Raw genomic sequence first — 19873 nt, forward strand, 5'->3', positions numbered from 1 at the left:
TTAGAAAATATTAAAAGAATACCTCAAGCAACAATCAGGGTCCAAGCACTGAATAAAGGGTAATACCCATTAAAGATGGAAAATGTATAAAGTATAGTGCACAGAATATTGTTTACCTACATTTCCAGTGAAACTTTGCTTCGCTAGTTCTTCTTATTGTACTTTGTATGGGTGCTGCTGTGAGAGTTTATAATAGCTTCCCAATTTCATAACCTAAAACCCAGAGCACTCGCAGTATGTATACAAACTCGACTAGCTAGGAAGGCTATCTTACTAGTCGACTAACAAATAAGCATCATGACATCACATTCACGAGGTATATTCATTAATAAACCCCTTTCTCCACTGTTTTTTCAGGCTGGCTGACCCAAAGCGTTACGGGATATGTAGGACAGCGAAGGATGTGTGTGTGTGTGTGTGTGTGCGCGTGTGAACAACGGAGCTGGTACACAAACATTCAACTGGGACACGACTCTGTGCTTCCGGACACACCCAATAATTCAAATAACGGTACACAATGTAAATGCTCTATGCAATAGTTAAAATTCACTTTATTGGCAGATGTATTAATTGACTATCCATACAATTAAAATATGCTTTGACTGTATACCTTGAGTATCAATAGTTATGTCCTAGTAAAGAATTATCACATGATTCTTGGCTAAATGTAAGAGCAACAGGCAGGTATATTCACAACAATGTAGTGCTTTTTATTAAAAAACAAACAAACAAAAAAACAAAACAAATAGAATATAAAACAAAACAAAAAAAGTAAAAACCAACAGCATTTTCATGACTTTAGAATCATAATTACAAACTTTAAACCAGAGTGGAAAAAGTTTCGACAAACTGTACACAACACAAAATGTCTGTCAGTCTGTCCATATACAATGCTTGCATGTTATTTTTGTGATTGTCTAAAATAACTAAACAAATCACACAAAAACACACAAATACAAGAAATACGAGCATTATAATTATGACTGTTATCACAAAAAGAAAAAAAAAAGAGCTGTTTTTTTTCCTCCCCCAAATCTAGATGGGGAAAAAAAAGAAAAGATTAAGAACATGATAGTCAGCTGATAGATTTCTTTTTTTCCCCTCTTGTTTAGTTTGTTTCTGCCATTTTCCAAAATAGCATCTTTACATTTTTACGTTGGTTTTGTTTTTTTAGTGTTCAACACTTTGCAGCAAAGTAACGAGGAGTACTTTTTCCCCTCCCCCTTCAAAAGTTATAATAATTATAATAGCATTAAAATTAATAATTACAAATGACAGTTGTCAGGTCTGGGGTCGCCGAGTCCATTTCGCCTTCCTCCTATGTCAACAAAAAGTTTGGACAAGTTGCTTACTTTCTTTCTTCCGTCGTCGGGTTTTTTTTTTTAACGTTCAGCCACGTCCTCCTCAAGCCCCAAGCTTAAATGAACAATGGTGCCAATACAAACGGCGTAATAATAATAATAATAATAATTAATAATAATAATAATAATACATATAGGGTTGAGTCCTGTACAATACAATACACAAAAACAAACAAACAAAAAAAATCCATTATCAAGATATTGCTTTTTTGGAGACATCTCTCACATATTCCCGTCTGCATATATACATAGCTTGGCACATCATATACATCTCTTCCTCTCGTCATTACCCCAACCCCCCCGTCTTTCTCTGTCGGTTTTGTCAGTTCATCCAAAAACAACTCATTTGCATGGGGCAAAAAAAAAATTATAATAAAATAAAGTATTAATATTGTCTTTTTGCCATCTACAACACAGTACAAGAAACAAAAAGAAAGAAAACCAAAAAAAAACACACACCCAAAGAAGCCCCTCCCCCCTTTCTCCTGGCCAATCATCAACTGCAAATCAAACCCTTATTTAAATTTTTTAAAAAGTTTTTCCTAAAAGTTATGTGACATTTTCTTCTGACAGGCTACATACATTCAGGGCAGCGCTCCAACACACACACACACACACACACACACACACACACACACTGAGATCATTCTAAGGCGTTACAGTTAAAGTCAGTGCACCCCCACTGGTTAAACATCTCGTTGAGCTGGTAAATCGAAAAAAAAAAAGAAAACAGGGCGAGTTACTTCACACACACCAAAAAGCTCAGAGCTTTTCTTCTTTTTTGAGAGGAAAAAAAAAAGACACGATATAGCTATCTCCCCCTGCCTCCTCCCATCATCCCCCCCAAACAACACGCCACTGTTCCACGTTTACAAAATAAAGAAACCCATCCATCCTGTCCTTTGCCAACCCTAATATAATTACAGTATGACCGAACAACAAACAAAAACCAATAATGTACTTTTTTTTTGTTTTTTTTGACGCACAGCATCTTTCCGATACCGTGACGAGTGTTAGTGTACACCTCCAGGAGCAAATGATGTCCGTGTTAGAAAAAAGTGCAGTTAGCTCTTTCTCCGCTTGCTTTCTTCCCTTCTTTTCTCTTCTCTTCTCTCCTCTCAGTCGACAGGGGCAGTGTACATGTGCGCTACACTGCACATCCTATGCTGCTCCTCTTCTCACTTCTCAGTAAATATGGATTTCTATCCACTAAGAGGTGCTGGTCTCTGTCTTTGTCTCCTCTTCTGTCCAACTGCATGGCCATACCCCCCCTTAACCCCCCCCCCCACCACACCCTTTACAGTCCATTCTCAGAGGCTTCATTCTTTCTCTATGTAGTACCACCTTGAAAAAACATTGACCTCTGTTGCCTTAGAAACGGAAAGACAGTTAATACGATAGTGACAGGCTTAAATAGTACATATTCCTATGTTCATGTGTCATTGCAACGTACTTTTTTTTTAAAAACGCATCAAGGCAATAATTCTCTCATTGCTGGCAAAAAAAACAAAAAACAAAAAACAAACAAACCTCATATCCTGTGCACATACACTAGTCTGTCTTTTAGGAAAAATAGAGCAAAATGGAGGACAGATGTTTTGAAAGGGAGAGCCTTTAAGCCCCGAGCTGTCATCTCTCCTTTCTCAGACCGTCATCCCTCTTTTGCTGTTCCTGCATATGGTTCTTTTCATCTTTTCCTTTTGCTGTCTGCTTATGACCTGCAGTGCCAGATGCCATCACTTCCTGCTCACAAAGTCGCTCAGTCCCAGCGTGCGTCTGCGCAGGCGGCGGCCGGAGCCCTCCTCCAGAAGATAAGTGACGTCTATAACTGCAGGACACACAAAAGGCGGCATCAGTCTACTGAAAAAAGAAAGAAAGAAAAACAAAAGTGTCTCCGCTATATGAAGAGGTTGCCTGCTTGGGTGTTCGAACTGTTACACTTTTAACATCACTCTCGAAATTTGGAAAGATTTTCAGAACAAAATCTCTCACCGTTTTTGCTGGGGGTCCGATGCAGGAGGTCCAGCAGGATCTTGTTGAGTCGTTCTCTCTGTGCTTCCCTCCGTCCCAAAACAGACAAGTGCAGCGGTGAAGAGGAGACCGGGGACGCCTCGGCTCCTCCTTTCTCCGTGGAGCTTTCCTCCACCTCCCTCCTCTCCTCCTCCTCACCCAACTCTTCATCCTCCTCCTCGTCTTCGTCCTCGCCGGCTCTCCTCTGCTCCTGTGGTGGTGCTAGTACGGACAGCACGGTGGAGGACTCCTCGTGGTTACAGCTCGGGTGTCCTCCCGCGTCTCTCGAGAAGGACAGCTGGTCGCAGGACCCACCTGGGGACGGGTCTTCATCGCAAGCCCCGATCCCTTTGGAGCGTTCGCTCTTCCAGGCCGAACGCCCGCCGTTCCTCTTATAGTTGTCGGGAACGTGGTGAGGCTAAGAGAGGTAGCAATGAAAGAAAGAGAATACAGAGAGCAGAGAGAGAGATGGAAGAGAAATTACTTGCTAATTTATACATAGAATATAATTTATACCTAATAAGCCCTAAACATGGCTACGGTCACTTGACTGAGGACAAAAAAAAAGCTATCGAAAACGTGTTCTCGATTTCTGCCAAGGATTATGCTGACGTGGGAAAACGTTCCATGAACGCCACGTCATTTGCTTTAGGTGTTCAAGCCAAGATCAGTGTATGTTGTTCCTAATTAGGATAATTATCCTACGTGACACATTCTCCCTCGTCTTCTACGTGTAATCTCGGTGCTGAACGACAGTCGCCCACTGCTGACAGCTGTCAACTTTTCCGTGAAGCATAAGAGCTGCCACGGAATATTTCAATGCGTTTACATGTTCATTTCGGGTTGCGACATCTTTTAAATAAACAAACAGAAAAAACAAACAAACAAAAAAAAAAAAAAACAACCCCACCCAACTCTGGGAACAACAGAACAGAACAGAACAGAACTCTCTGCTCTAGTTATTTACAATACAGCGCTTTACCTGAGGTTAAACAGTCTGAACATGGGTCATTAAGTAACAGGACACATTATTACACTTAGTCAATGATGTCAAGTCTAATGACCAATAACACACATGTAATGACCATTAACTCAATGAAAAATGGATATACTGTAGATATACAGTGGTTTGTATACGTCACCCCCCCCCAGAGCTTGTCCATATTTTACAGTGTTACAAGCTGGAACTGATTTAAATTGGAATACATTTCAAAACAGCCCATAATACTGAATTGGGTAAAGAAATAAAGAAATAATCCATATAGTCTCTGTTGTTGTCAAACCTGTAAACTGGTCCTTTTTGAAAGAGACATGGTTACTGCAACATTTTACAGTGATAATAAAGAATACAAAATTAACAAAAAGTAGTGGAGTTTATGGATATGAGTTCATTGCTCTATTATGCCCCCTAGTGGAATAACGGAGCTCTTTCAGCTCTCAATGACAGCCTCGCCAGCTGATTGCCAGTCCCTCCAAGATTTCGCAATTTTGCAATCGCAGAAATAAGCACAAAATCAAGGAAACGCCACAATATTCGGAGGAGCTTGGAATTTTCCAAAATTATTTATTATGGAAATTATTTTCCAAAATTGACCTCATGTGCGTCGAACACGAGTACAGCTAAAAGGTCTCATTTACCAACAAACATCACTGAGAAAGACAGCGCAAAACAGTTTCGTGCGATTGCGATTTTGCAGATTCAAGTAGTTTTATGCAAAAAAAAATTAATAAAAAAAAAGCACAAAAACTCAGCAAGTGGTAGCGCAAATTCTCGAGAAAAAGCGAGCATTTTTGGCTGCAACAATCACAAAAAAAACTCAGCAAAATACTGTATTTTAATTTAGGACAAATACTGTATTTTAATTTAGAACATGGACAATTTATTGGAATAGTTGGGAAAGGAACACTATCACCAAAGGGTCGGTGTTCCTAACACCACTGAAAAAACATTTTTAAGCTGGCTTTACGCTGTACGATTTTCAGCCCGATTTTATCGTTGCAGACACAATCGCACACCGTAAAGGATCATCTTTGTGCAGGAGTTGAGATCGGTGATGTAATGCAAGGTGTTGGGAAGAGTCAGAAAATTTGGATTAAAATCAGCGCAAGAGCTCTGCTACGACGCTCATCTAAAATCCACCAATAGGAGGACGGCACAGGATTACACAAAACTCACGCCGCACTTACAAATACGGTAGTGGTGATGGCGGATGTGAACATAACAGAAGGGTGGTTCTATAACATGTCTCAGCACAGGACGGGACTAAAAGAACTAGACGAAAGAACTAGAGGATGGATTACAGCTTCCTGGTGCGTAGCTAGCTAATTAAATTTGTACGCTAATTAAACTTGCAAACATTTTTTTTTTTTTACACTAGAATGACAACGTGACATTATTTCATGCTTTCCAGTCGAAGAGCTACAAATCTGTCCTGCATCGCTGCACACTGAGTTCGACCGAGAATGTAGTCGTTTTATTGAATCGTAGGATCTTTATCGTTTAATCCGACATAAAGGACACGTGTTAAGACAATTTTTATTAGGATCATCTCGTACCTGTGACAAGTACTTCAGAGAATATAATAATATAATATAATAATAATACTTATAAAAACACTACACAGGACATCAGGTCACATGCGAAACTAAGACTGACAGAGAGAAACTTACTGAGAAGTCCCTTTTGGGTGTGAGTCTCTTGGGGAAGTGGTTGAAGGCATAGGATTTGGTGCACACTGGATAGCGGTTGCGGTGGATTTTGTAAAAAAGATGAGCAGATTTGTCCAACCGGTAGTCGCAGATGTACACGTCCTGCTCCTTCACGCCTTTCGGCCGACCTGCCACCATGGTGGAGAGAGAGACTGAGTTTGACTGTTTGTGTCGGTCAGAGTGTGGAGAGAGAGAGAGAGAGAGAGAGAGAGAGAGATGTCCTGAGGTGTGTTTTAGCACAGGAGGCATGTCTCACCCTTGCAGTAGGTGTAAAGGTCCAGAACGCAGCACGTTCCCACCACTGCCTCCAAAGGGATGATCTCATAGAGCGGCACTCGGAACAGCTCGTTATGGTAGAAGCGGCGCGAGGGTGAGTGGTGGGTCTCATGAGGTCGGAAATAGTGATGACCAAAAGCAAACCGCTCACCCCTGCAGGAAAAACAGAAGGTGGTTAAAACGCTGCGTTGACAAAGAAAGGTTGTTTTGTATTAGGGTGGAGTTTTTTGCACAGATGCAGAGTTTTAACTCGTCTGTATTCAGCAGTAGGAGCAGCTTTTGTATAGCAGCACTTCAGTGTAACTAGTGTTTAAATCCACAATTCCATCAGTCGCTGATTTATTAATCGCTGAGTCTGTTGAATGAAAAGATAAAGTGTACAATCCTACAGGATTAAACTGGACATTCTAATGTAGGCAGTGGTAGCTCAGTGGTTAAGACACTGTACTCCTGATCAGAAGGTTGCGAGTTCAAATCCCAGTTGCCAATCTGCCACTGTTGGGCCCTAGAGCGAGGCCCTTAACCATCAACTGCTCAGTTGTATAAATAAGATAAATGTAAGTCGCTCTGGATAAGGGTGTCTGCCAAATGCCATGAATGAATGTAAATACAGCTGTTAAAAAAGCCTTGCATTTTTATATAATGTATTAACCCTTTACTGAATGGTGTTGCCATATGGAACAATTAATTTATCTCCAATTGTTTTCATAGGCAGTAATACAAAACTACAATCTTCCTATGTAACTAGAACAATGTGGGGCTTTAACTTTGACAAAACAAAAACACAAAAAGCCATGTCAGATGACCAAGAAGTGCTGTTTGCATGGTGAAGGTCATCATTGGAGACTCTTAAAATTTGATTAGTTTTTTAATAATTAGTCAAAACTACTTAAAGGGAAAAAATTGAAACGCTATCTGAGAGAAGTTAACATTTATTTTTTGTCATTTAAACAAGTTTATACATTTTGAGTATTCTGTTAAAAGGTGAAATGTAATGCGATAATGGAACTGTGGTATGTGCATTCATGAACTGAAACAGGCCTACACAGAAAAACAGACACTAGGCTTCTCTAATAGTATATTTACATTTTTTCCACATTCAAAGTAAGAACAATTGGTGGAATTTCAGACATTTTGCACCTTATTTTCTAAATGTTCTAAAAGATACTTCACCCAAAACATGTTTGGATCAAATTTTTGTATGCACCTTGAGTGAGTAAATCCATACCTTTTGACTAATGTCATTCCTTTCTAGAAGATATCATTTTTCACACTAGGTGGCACAAATAACCCTTTGCAACTTATAGTGTGGAAAATGCAGTAATTGGAATCTCATAAAAATTGTCTTATTTTTGACTTTATGATGTTTTCCACCAAAACGACTTTTTTTTCAAATTGTTCAAATATTTTTTTCAAGTTTATTTTTTATTCAAATAATAAAAATCCATAAAACATTTGAATGTAAACTGAATAGGTCATGCAGTAGAGATTTAAAGTAACACAATATCACGATTGTAGTTTTCCTTAAAGAAATAAACACGGTGATATGATGCAGTAACGCGATCATATCCCTGTGTGAGAAGCAAACACCTCTTCGCCAACCAAACAGCGATCGCCTGACGCTCGATGCGGAGCTAGCTTGTAGAAGGACTGACCATTAGCACGTCTCTGTGCCATGTTTACCCATCATCCCCCTCTGTGCATCGCGAATACACATTGACACAGAAGTATAAACCGGGCTTTAGTTTGCACAAATGCTATCCAAAAATGCAGCCTACCTAAGCAGCCTGCATGAGAATGGAACAGAGTGGGTGGATCCACCATAATAACAGCGTTGCCACTGTACATCATATTAAAAATGATAATAAAAGAGCTCACTTTTCATTTTTCCAAAGTTTCTCAATGCGGAAGATGTCCAGTTTGTCTCTGTTAACATGGGACAAGAGGCGATAGGACTGGCGCAGTGGCTGGCCCTCCGGAGTGCGCCTGCTGTCCCTCATCAGGTACACACAGTCACCTGAACACACACATATGCAAATACCATGTGTGAAATGTAGACTAGATCAAGTATATCAAGTTATAGCTTCATCTAGTTAGATACATGTTAGGAATCATCGGCATGTCCGACAGAATATCTACCTCTGATCACTCACCACATTCTTTAAACACACACACACACACACACACACACACACACACACACGTACCCTGGTGTAGCAGCAGCTCATCCCGGAGTAGGCAGATGTAGTAGATGGAACCTGACTGCGCGTAACTGGGCTGAGGCACCATAGGGACTTCCTATTGGTTAAAAAAAAAAAAAGCAGGAAGTTAAACATTGTGAAAGTTTTTGCCAATTTAAAAGCAGCAGGGCGTTTAAAAAAGTGACGTACTCGGTCCACCGGGCGAGGGTCACACTGCTCACAAAGATAATGCTCCACCTCGGCCTCCAAACGCATGCAGTCACAGTGCTGCCAGACCTGAGAGAAACAGAGCAGAGAGAGAAGAACAGGTTTTATATCTCTTCAGGGACAGTGATGGAAAACTAATAATCAACAAAGATTCTCAAAGCACGTGAACATCACACTGCAGCTGGTGATCATGTCTGACCATGTTGTTGTGTATATATATATATATATGATATATTGTATAGAACATCATGATATAGATATATATATAGATAGATAGATAGATAAATAGATAGATAGCAGCAGCAACCTCTTTGGAAAAACACCAGACACTTTCAGCCCTCGTTAATCGTGTAGGGCATCAAAAGTCTCGGGTACTTATTATTCTCGTCATCTCGCAAAACCTTGCTGTGTTTATGTACCATGCATTTCTCGCACTGGATCATCAGGCCCTCGTCCTTGTACATGCCGCAGATGCAGCGGATGATGTCGTCGTCTTTGTTGACGTGGTGAGCATGGTCGCGGTCCATTGAATCAGAGCTGTCCGCCTCGCTGACCGTCTCCCCGACGATCTCATCGATCTGCACCGCGGCCTCATGTCGCGCGCCGTAGTACGCCTTACGCAGCCGGCACACGTCACGGCCCACCGAAGACTTCCGTCCGTAGTATTTCTTTACAAGACAGAGCAGAAGGTGAGGCAGAAAGTCTGACAATGATCACTAATCATTTTTACAGAAAAAAGAAAAAACGGCACGGAATTCTACGGAAATTCTCTGCGTACAGTACATAGCATTTTGTTCTGAGTGTCTCTTCGGTGGAGAGCTGGCGATGCTGTAACTTAAATACTAACTTGAATACTGGAACCGAGTGTGGCAGCCAAAAATAAAGACATCTTAAACGCAAAGTTAGAAACATTCCTTGATCTGGGCACAGATTCAATTTATTTATTTATTTATTTATTTTTTAAGTTGGACCAAAGCAGCAATCTGCTTTGTTTTTACTTAGAGCTGGAATTAGATTAAAGCCAACTTAACTCTAATTGCAATCTTGTACCGTTTACGCTATTACGCCTCAGACATGCCAGCTGTAAATAGTCGTAGCTGTTAGCAGGCTTGCTGGTGATGTTTCTAAAAAGTGCCAAAGAACAAGTCCAAGCAGTATGAGAATTCGGCTCGTGCAGTTAGACTGACCTCGGCGTTGCGGAACACCTTGAGCATGTCTGTGTCAAAGGCCTCCACTGTTTTGTAATGTCCGGTGAGGATCTGCTTTTCTATGGTACTGAGGTCCAGAGGATCTGATACCTTCTCATAGTACTGCATGTTCCTGTGTACACACACACACACACAAGCAATGAGCTTTCCAAAACGTTACTCTGAAAGGACTAATGAAGGATTGGATATGAGACTGATTTCAATACTGAATTTAATTTGTTACTGGACTCAGCGTTAAATCTAAACAACTTGCTGTACTTACAGACAATATACTGAGCTGTTCGTGTATTAGGTGCCCCAACCCAAGTTTTTATGCCATACACACACATCATATCGATGCACTTTGTAAGCTAACACAATTACTTTATACAAATAAAGAAAAAACTACTGCTGTTGTCTTAGTGTTTAGACATTAATAAGTACATTTCGTCACTCTGGCTTTGGGAAAATATCTGGAACATAGGGTAACTTATCAAATATGTGTGCTTACCTCTTTTTAGAAGGTAAATTAAGCAGGGGAGCTGCAAGAGTTTGTCCTGAGGAATCTACATTGAGAAAGAGAGGGAGAATTAATTTTTTTTTTACTTCTTTAAGATTGCCGCTATTTGTACTAATGCTTAATTTCTAAACTCAATGTTCTAACTAATATGTTATTAATAAACAGTTCTCATTCCTGTAATGCTTTGTCAATACTGTACATGTATACGGTCATGCCAATAAAGCTTGCTGAATTGAACTGAGAGAGAGAGATTCAATAATACATTTAATATTTATATTATGAAAATAAAAGAAATGGGTGCAAAAAGATAAGAGTTAGTCTAGCAACCTGGCCTTACTTCATTATAATCTAACTGAAGGAACTGTCAAGAATCGGTCTGACATCGATTAACCCTTTCTCACGGTACGCTGGCGACTTATCGGACATTTCCAATCAGTATAAACAAATGAATTATTTTATCGCCACAAGTCTGTTAGAAGATTAATCAGGACATGGTTGGTGTAGAGTATCATGACTCTCTGTTATTAAAAAAAAAAGAAAGGAAGAAGAAACACTTATGGGAAAACTGCAAATTCTTAAAGCACTGAGTGTTGTTAAAACACTTTGATATGAGCCACTAAGAACTACTGTGGAGTGTCACATCATTAATAAATTCAGTGCTGAACACTGACACACCCAGAACAGGCGGAAGTGACATTTTTGGCCACTGGTAAAAAATAAATAAAATAAAAAAGTAAAAATGTTATCCACATATTACTATGGATTACACAAAAAAAAAAGAAAGGGAGTGCTGTATGATCCTGGTCTAGTCTGTAATGGCCAGAAACAGACACATAGACACATATCTCATAGAAACACTGAACGTTTATACTAGAGAGAAACTGAAGGCTTACAAGTCTCTCGATGCTTACAAGGTTCAAGACGTAACATTTTACGATTACACGTCGTTGTTGTTGTGGCACCGAGAGCTGAGGTGCTGTTCAGCCAGATGCCTTAAACTCACTTCTAAGCTGAACAAACTTAGCTTGCTAAACATGTCCATTACAGGCAACACCTCAGTCAGAACGTGACCTAACTATCTAGCGTTTGAGACTGATTTTAGTTCCGATACTGCAAAGACGGAGCGCCTTGTACTGACTGCCTGTAACCACAACAGTCTTCTGTTGGCTTGGAAAGGGTTTCGATTCGATAGCAGTGTTTTTCTAAAACAAATTCTGGCCTGCTGTTAAAAATCAATATGGTCTCCTGTTATGTTTTTGCGGCTGACGTGACAGCTACGTGGAGATTTTTCGCATGTTTATCACCACAAATAAAGCACATCATCTCTCTGGGACGCACAGACAATACGTCTGTTATACTGTTACAGTTTACATGCTTAACAAGATTAATTAAAGTACAATAGAGCTGTGTGGAACGCTAGTGTATTTCTCAGTGATTAACAGTGATTAAAGGGATACTTCAACCTAAAATGAAAAATTCTGTCATCAGTTACTCCCCCTCAGGTCGTTCCAAACCCACAAGACTTTCGTTCATCTTCGGAACACAAAGTAACCATGACGAAATCCTTTAAGGATTGGTACACACTGGGTTTACGGTTATGATTCCACATGTTTGTGTGTGTGTTTGTGTGTGTGTGTGTGTGTGTGTGTGTGTGCGCGTGTGCGTGCGTGTACTGACCCTTGTAGCTGGTGATCATGTCACAGATCTCTTTGAAGATGTGCGCAAGACGAGCTGTGCGAGTGACTTCTGTGTTTTCCTCAGCAGCGGCGAGTCTGCGTGTACGCACCGAACGCGAGGTCTGTAACGCTGAGAACTGTGTAAGGAACACATCTGCAACACACACACACACACACACAATCAGAGGTGTGTAAAAACGTTCAGCACTACCGTCTGTAATAAACCTGACTGTAGATGTCTCCCACATGTGTACACACACCTGATTTGATGTTCCCATCATCACGGATGACACCTCCCCATCGGGCGTACTGTGACAGGCTGCTCTCCTTCTCTCGCTCCCTCTCTCCCTCCCTCTTCAACAGCTCCCGCTTGTCCCTCATCTTCTCCCAGTTACGCACCAGGAACACTCGGTGCTTCAGGACAAAGTTCCTGCAATCAGTAAGACTTATTTTGAGTACGATGGGGCATGTTTCGATTCATCACGGAAAAGTCATCGTCATCGGATTCTACCTCTCTCTGTTAGACATCGGCTTCATCAGAAGGTGCTGGAAAAACTTGCTGCTGTCGCTGGATTCCTCCTCCTGGGGACAAAAAATACGTACGTGTGTGTTATTACTAGAGGATGGGGGGAAAAACAGAAGAAAAGAAAAAAACACCTTTGATTCACGAATGTTTATTACTTCACACACTCGTTTTTTAAGATGGTGCTTTGATTTGCGTTTCTCTTTCAGCCTCCCAAGCCTTCGTGCCCCGCCTCCTGATCCTCCCGCTTTGCCAGGAAGGCCGTTGAGTCGTTGACTCTTTCCGCCAATGATGCCACGGCAGCCTTCTGAGCCACACTTACACGCTTGCTGTGCGGGAATAAAGACAACATGGCGTCTTTCTAACAGTGAATAATAACATTGACGTGAATGAAAAGGAGGAACACGTTCTAGAACAAGCCTAGGATCATAAGGTTCTCTCTGGGCTAAGAGCGAAACGTCATACAATTATCAATAATCAACTTAATTGAATGTGATATTCAAAATATTATGGTTCTAACTCGTTATTTTACATTTGCACCTTATATTAATATTATAGTGTTCAGTCATTTTAAGAAAAAAAATGCATATTTTATTGCATGTTTTTTTGTGAATGTATTTTTTAAACCATTCATATTTGATTTTTTACGAGGGTAAGTCAAATAAGAACTTTAAAAAATATATATATATATTTATTTACTTTGCATTTTTTTTATTGTTTCGTCATGTTGGATTGTTAGTGATACCAGAATTAAACAATATTTTCTTTTTTGCAGTACACACAGCACACTGGTGCAGTGCAAGCAGCTATAAACCTAGTCCTGCAAGCTGCTTTTACAGAAAGATTACAGGCCTTACTATTAGCAAAGCCTAGTGTCTGTTTTACTGTATAGGCCTGTTTCACTTCATGAATGCACATGCAACAATTACATTTTATCTTTTAAAAGAATATTCAAAATACATCAATTGTTTAAATGACAAAACATAAATATGAATAGATAGAGTTGAATTTTTTTCCCTTTAAGTAGTTTTGCCTAATTATTGAAAAACTTATCAAATTGAGAGCCTCCGATGATGACCTTCACCATGCCATGTGACTGCAGAAAAGGAAGCGCAAACAGCACTTCCTGGTCATGTGACATGGCATTTTTATGTTATGTCAAGTCTAAAAGATCCATTTTCCCCAGTTACATAGGAAAATAGTACTTTTGAATTATCAGAACATTGGAAAAAATTCACTGTTGCCATATGGCAAACACCATGCTTTAAAGGGTTAAGGTGATATGTAATGCTAACATTACTAAAATATTAGTTAATATTCAGCTGTGCTAACGTATTGGTTATGTAAAACTCTGTAAGAACAACAGACACACTAGATTAAGAAAACAATGAGTTGTAACCTTCTAACCTCATGTAAGCCATAACTTTTACTGTAGTCTACTGCAAAAACTCTTTCCTCATGTTAAATGAGAAGGTGGACCTGGCTGCGTCCAGCTCTGTGGCCTGGATTATGATTGATTGGCTGTTTTGTTTTTTTGTTTTGTGTCTGACATGTAGATGTAGAAGATAAGTGGCCCCTTGCATACACACCTGCTCTTCAGTGTTAAAGGAGTGAAAATTGTAGTCGTAAGTGAGCTCTGTCCCACTGTCCATGTCTCTCAGGGCAAACAATCCAATCCTGTACACCCCGTTCACTGACCTGGAAATAACAGAAAGAAATGTATATTATTTATTATATATATATATTATTTATTAACATTTGACTGCAAGTAGGATACACAGAGTGAGCAAATGCTTCATTTAAAGATTAGCAAATTTAATTTGAGTAAACTTTGATTATTGGCAAACAAATAGTCTTGCTTCAGCATGTTGCAAATCTTCTCATATTGGCTCACTAACTAGACTTTTTAGTATTTTTTTTACTGACACTCTGTCCTCCATGTTTGTTTTTTCAAGTTTACGCTTCCTCCTCAACTTGCGACCTGATTGGTCAGTTGAACTATTGCTGCGTTCGATGTGAAATTCTGCACCTATAACTTGTAAAAACCTCTGCAAACACCCCTCAACTTGAAATTTCAACTCGTCAGCTTGGCATAGTCTTTTAACCTGCCAGTTCCTTCCCTGCTTACAGAGTAACGTCAAATCAACGTGGCCGTTCGCACTGTGGACAGTGTAAAGTCCCCTTGGTTAAATCTATAACACTGACCGTACTAATCACTGTTTTGAGAAGATCATCGTCAACGTTAGAGTTATCACTCATAAAAATAATATCAGCTGGCTAGCTTGCTGTTGAGCTACTCGATTTTGCCCGATGTTGATGCCGTGCTGATATTTCAGTCCAAACTGTTGCATGAATGTTTGAAGTTCACTACAGCAGAACAGAACCAATAGCCACTCTCTCACCATATAACTGTAAAAGCCAGGGCCGGCTAAAGTAGTTTTTTTCCCATTTCCCACATGGAAAAAAACTGCGAGTGTAGCATATTTTCAGCTCTGAAAGTACTCTTCTGTGACAAAAATTCAGGGGAGCAGCGCTTTTTATAATCAGCTGCTTCCCATTGGCCTAACAGGATCGTCTTTAACTATACGTTCTAGGCCACTGTTAAGCTGAAGTTGAAGTAAAACTGGTAGAAACTCAAGCTCTACTACACCAAAGCCCTGTAAGACCCACTGGTTTGTAGTCACGGTCACACACGGCTTCGGGTATGAGTAAAGGAATGCACATTTGTGAGCGTGAGTGTCTAATGGACAGCACAGCTGTGTCCTCCACCCTCTCACTAAACAGTCGTTCTTCCATTACAAGATGGATGACACACCAGCCCCTAGTCTGGAAGCACTCTTTCACCAGTGTCTGTGTGTGTGTGTGTGTGTGTGTGTGTGTATGGGTATATATTTGGGTACAAAGCAGATGTTGGCTCTGTAACTTAGATCGTGAGTATGTCCTGTTCCAAAGAATGTTTACATTTGGCTAATCATGCCATTTATTATCATCAACATCTGTGAGCTTAATATGCAGAAAATGTTTTATCGTAATGGCTTACTCATCACAATCACTCAGTAGAACTACAGCTGTAGTAACCAAGAAAGACCGGTTTAAAGTATACACTAATTGTCCACTCGAGTTTTATGGAACATATCAGTCCTCGACACTGTTGTTTAAGGGCTCGCTGAACCTCCATGAGGTCACCGCTGAATCCCTGTGCACAATCAATTCTGACTAACGCTGAGCAATTTCATACGCGGAACTCATCAGCTCTAGTTAATGAGTTGATTCTTCACGTTTCTTACCATTTCTGCATCTCACAGTTGGGCTCACAGCTGTGGTTGATGAAGCGCGCCTCGTTGCCCATGCGGTAGCTGTCGATCACCATACCGCTGTCTAGATTTAGACAGTACTGACCGCTGTGAGAGAAGTACTGCTCCATCATTCGACTCCTACAGACAGTTAGTTCAAGATTTAAACCAGGAAAATCATTATTTGTTGTGGTGTGCAAGTTGATGAACGCCTTGACGTAATGGCTTATTAGCTACGCTGCTGAATTTTCAGGTTCTTGTAGAGGTTAGGATGCCTGGACAAGTGTGCCTGCTTTACAGTGTAGGGATTTATAACAAGTGTTACATAAAGCACCTGTTGTTCTCGTGTCTGTTGGCTTTGTTAGCAAGGCAAGTTAAATACGCCCAAACCTCACTCTTTGTTTGTGGAGTAGGTTATTGCCTTTGACCTTGGCAAGAGCACAGATAGGGCCTGAGACCTTCTGTTAGGCAAGTTTGGTTTAAAAAAAAATAAAATTTATTCATGCAACAAAAAGCTTCCAGCATATTTTTGGGGGAGATCTTATGATAGAGGTCTAAGATATACTATTATTGAGAATCGTCATACTCTACTTCATATCAAAATCAAACAATTATCATGACAACCCCCATATGTGCAGATGAAAGGATCATCTCTGGACAGCTGTCTGTTAGGTGACAACTAAACAATATACACTGTGTTTGCAGGGAGAGGAGGTTACTATAGTAATCCATGTCACTATGGATGATAAAAGAGTGATTTGTAATGTTTAAAACACAATACAGAGTGTCCTTAAAGTCTGGAACCAATAGTAAAACTATTAAATTATAGTAAAACTATTTTCCAAGCAGCTGTATAATGGATTTTTTTTTTTTTGCAGTGTTTATCTTGCTCAACATTTTTGGATGGACATATTTGCTCAACAGATTCCTGTTGGTTCCTGACACCCTGTAAAATCCAGCAGGAATTTTCTCCATAATGATCCGATCTCAGATCCGACAACAATGAGAGTCAGACCACCTTCTGGGTCTGGTCTCACTGAGCCGATTACCTTCTGATTGCAATGTGCGCCCTACAGTGAGTGGGTCCGGTGGCTCTGTTATGACGTCAGGATATTTTACTGGCATGGTTCAGTAGAGTTCCAGAGATTTGTAGAATCTCTGCCATGTCACAATTAAGCTATTCTTGCAACTTATGGTGGTCCAACACCATACTAAAATACTTTATATTGATTTTGCCACTGTGAGTGTCACGTATTTTGATTCTCCAGTGTTTCCAAATTTGGGCTTGCCAATTCTCCTCCACCAGCTAACTCTTATCACATGACACCTTCCAACCAAGGATGGTGAGGTAAGCATGTGGGCAGTGGTAGCTTAATGTTTAAGACGCTGGACTACTGATTCGAAGATTCAAATCCCAGCACTGTCGGGCCCTGAAAGCATCCCACCCTGAGAGCAGGGCCAGTTTTGCAAATGGCGGTAGCGTGGCATCGTTGGGATTCAAACTTGTGATCTCCTAATGATGAAGTGTATGCTTTTCTGTTGCGCCACTCGGGAACCCTCCAGTGCTTTTAACACCAAACTGCCCTCATTACTTGGCAAGAAGCTAAGAGGGATGCTGGAGGACACTACCACATTTGCCTTAATCACTGACTATATGACATCCAGATGCGTTTGCAGAACTGTGTCTGGGACCAGACAGTGAGCACGGCAAGGCGCTCCGCAGGGGAACGTTCTGTCTCCTTTCTTGTTCACAGCTCAGATTACATGCGTAATTTACATATGTGCCGTGATCACACTGCCGCAGCAGAAGTCGGAATATAGGGCTGTGATCAACAGCTTCATCGAGTGGTATGGGATAAACAACCTACAGCTCAATGTGGCCAAGACAAATGAGATAGTGATGGATTGGGAGAGACCCATTGGGAGACATTGGGAGGTGATGGAAACATAGGAGTTCCTGGGGGTGCACCTAGAAAACAGACCGGACTGGATGCATACCACAGAGAGACAGTATACAGTGAACGACAAGGCAGACACTACATTTTGAGGAAGCTCTGGTCCTTTAATATGTCTAGCAAGATGATCCACAGTGGCAGAAAGGCAGAAAACTAATTAGGAAGACTTGAGAGGTCATTGGGACCAACATGGACTCTTTGGAATTGACTGTTTAAGGAAGTATGCTAAACTGGGTAAACTGTTGTTCATCATGGACAATGTCCAAGCATAATATTAAACATACAAAAACTGCTTAGTTAAATGGTTGGCTATGTGGACGTGAAAGACCAAAGAAATAAACTGTATTAAAAAAATCTAAATGCTAAAGTTAATTTATGATGTTACGAAAGTTATAATCAATACATTTAAAATGTAAAATAATCAATGCATCTTTCAAAAGCTTACAAGTTGCTGTAATCATTAGATTCTAACTCATTTCATCCCCATGTATGTTATCAAATCGACAATTTTGTGCTGAAAAGGGCCTAGAAGGCATCACAAAACCTCCTATTAGTGATTCAAAATATAATAATAAATGGAACTCTTGAGCTTTGAATCCAGCATGGGGCTAACCTGAACTCCTGCTCGCTGACCACCTCTCCCAGGTACTCGATGATGAACTGGCCAGAACGCAGTGGCTCTTTAGTGCGGATTCCCCAACCCTTTCCTTCCGTCCTGAAACGCTCCAGACACTGAACCCACTCGTGCCTCTGGATTCGCTGATTATCACAATGCTCTCCACATGGACAAGTGCTGGGGGAACACTCAGCAAAAATCATCCTGAGAGAGAGAGAGAGAGAGAGAGAGAGAGAGAGAGAGAACACAGAACACAGAAGATGGGTATAAGAATGCAATGTGGGAGATAGAGACGGATGGATGAAAAAAAGAGAGCGTGATGGAAGAATCATGATATAACGAGGTGCACTTGATCATATAATAATCTACTTTTTTTTTTACCCCCCAATATTTGGGATTTCAAGAAATTTTCAAGAACAACTTTTCTTTGAAGGCTACAAATAAAGGTTTGTACAGGTGTGAGGATTAATCGTTAAGGGAAGTGAGGGAGTTCAACAGAGTGGTTCTCCAAAAACAAATGTGTGTATACATATATATACATATGTGTGTGTGTGTATATATATATATATAAACTGTTTGATATATATCAGAGTTTCCGTTAGCCGGTTAATACCAGTTTTTAACCGTTACAAATTTGAATGTTGGATAAAATTAAAAATTGGACAAAATGTCCAGGAAAATGTTAACACGGAGCAAACGATAGACGAAGTACGTTCAGCTGAACACCTAAATAAGGTCTCCGTCTGCACATCTCTCCATTTTTAATTTCGCTTTTCAACAGACCCATTCAATGACACATACACACACACACACACACATCTCTGTGCTGGTCATCTCTCTATCTCTCGCTCGTTACGGGAGACTCTGAAAGCACAAACAGACACACACAAGTAAACTCAGGCCAACAGCTGACGCTCGACCACACCCCCACCGACACAATCACATATACTATGCATAGTCCAAAACATCACAGTGTGAAATAAACCTCGGAATGAGATGAGATGATGATTGTCAGGTAAACTGTATCATTCCCGGACCTGTTGGCCGGCATGAAAATTTCTTAGCAGAAACTCTGATAGGTCAACATGCCTTTATTTAAGTGCACATTTTAAAAAGTAAATGTAGTATAGTGTAGCGGTGACACTAAAACCCTGACCACTATATACAGCCAGATCCATAATTTGTACATTGACAAAAAGTGCAGACTTTCAGCTTTAATTGACATATTTATATCCAGATTAAGAGTTTGGCAGAAAAAAGCCTGTACAGAGCAACAGCCTATAGATATCTTGTACCAGAATGATTGAGGAGAAGAGTTTGGAGAAAGAAATGACCTACA

General features: G+C 40.3%; 1 protein-coding gene across 6 annotated transcripts in view; it reads right to left on the minus strand.

Annotated features, from left to right (window-relative positions):
• Window positions 1-520: 520 nt before the first annotated feature.
• Window positions 521-19873, minus strand: part of ash1l (ash1 (absent, small, or homeotic)-like (Drosophila)) — a 43948-nt gene continuing 24595 nt past the window's right edge. For 3 of the 6 annotated variants that reach the window (XM_053637126.1, XM_053637125.1, XM_053637124.1), the window contains 17 exons: window positions 18532-18738; window positions 15958-16104; window positions 14260-14368; window positions 12838-12999; window positions 12659-12729; window positions 12408-12577; window positions 12149-12301; window positions 10463-10517; window positions 9952-10084; window positions 9184-9432; window positions 8747-8833; window positions 8564-8654; window positions 8235-8373; window positions 6337-6509; window positions 6042-6208; window positions 3354-3789; window positions 521-3189 (listed from right to left, as the gene is read on the minus strand). In XM_053637126.1, the coding sequence (XP_053493101.1) occupies window positions 3098-3189; window positions 3354-3789; window positions 6042-6208; window positions 6337-6509; window positions 8235-8373; window positions 8564-8654; window positions 8747-8833; window positions 9184-9432; window positions 9952-10084; window positions 10463-10517; window positions 12149-12301; window positions 12408-12577; window positions 12659-12729; window positions 12838-12999; window positions 14260-14368; window positions 15958-16104; window positions 18532-18738 (2641 nt within the window). In that variant the 3' untranslated portion in view covers window positions 521-3097. Of the gene's footprint in view, window positions 3222-3353; window positions 3790-6041; window positions 6209-6336; window positions 6510-8234; window positions 8374-8563; window positions 8655-8746; window positions 8834-9183; window positions 9433-9951; window positions 10085-10462; window positions 10518-12148; window positions 12302-12407; window positions 12578-12658; window positions 12730-12837; window positions 13000-14259; window positions 14369-15957; window positions 16105-18531; window positions 18739-19873 lie in introns of all 6 variants that reach the window. The other 3 variants (XR_008387165.1, XM_053637127.1, XM_053637128.1) reach the window with 3 other exon arrangements.

The sequence above is a fragment of the Ictalurus furcatus genome, chromosome 12 (assembly GCF_023375685.1).
Source record: "Ictalurus furcatus strain D&B chromosome 12, Billie_1.0, whole genome shotgun sequence".
Lineage (NCBI taxonomy): Eukaryota > Metazoa > Chordata > Actinopteri > Siluriformes > Ictaluridae > Ictalurus > Ictalurus furcatus.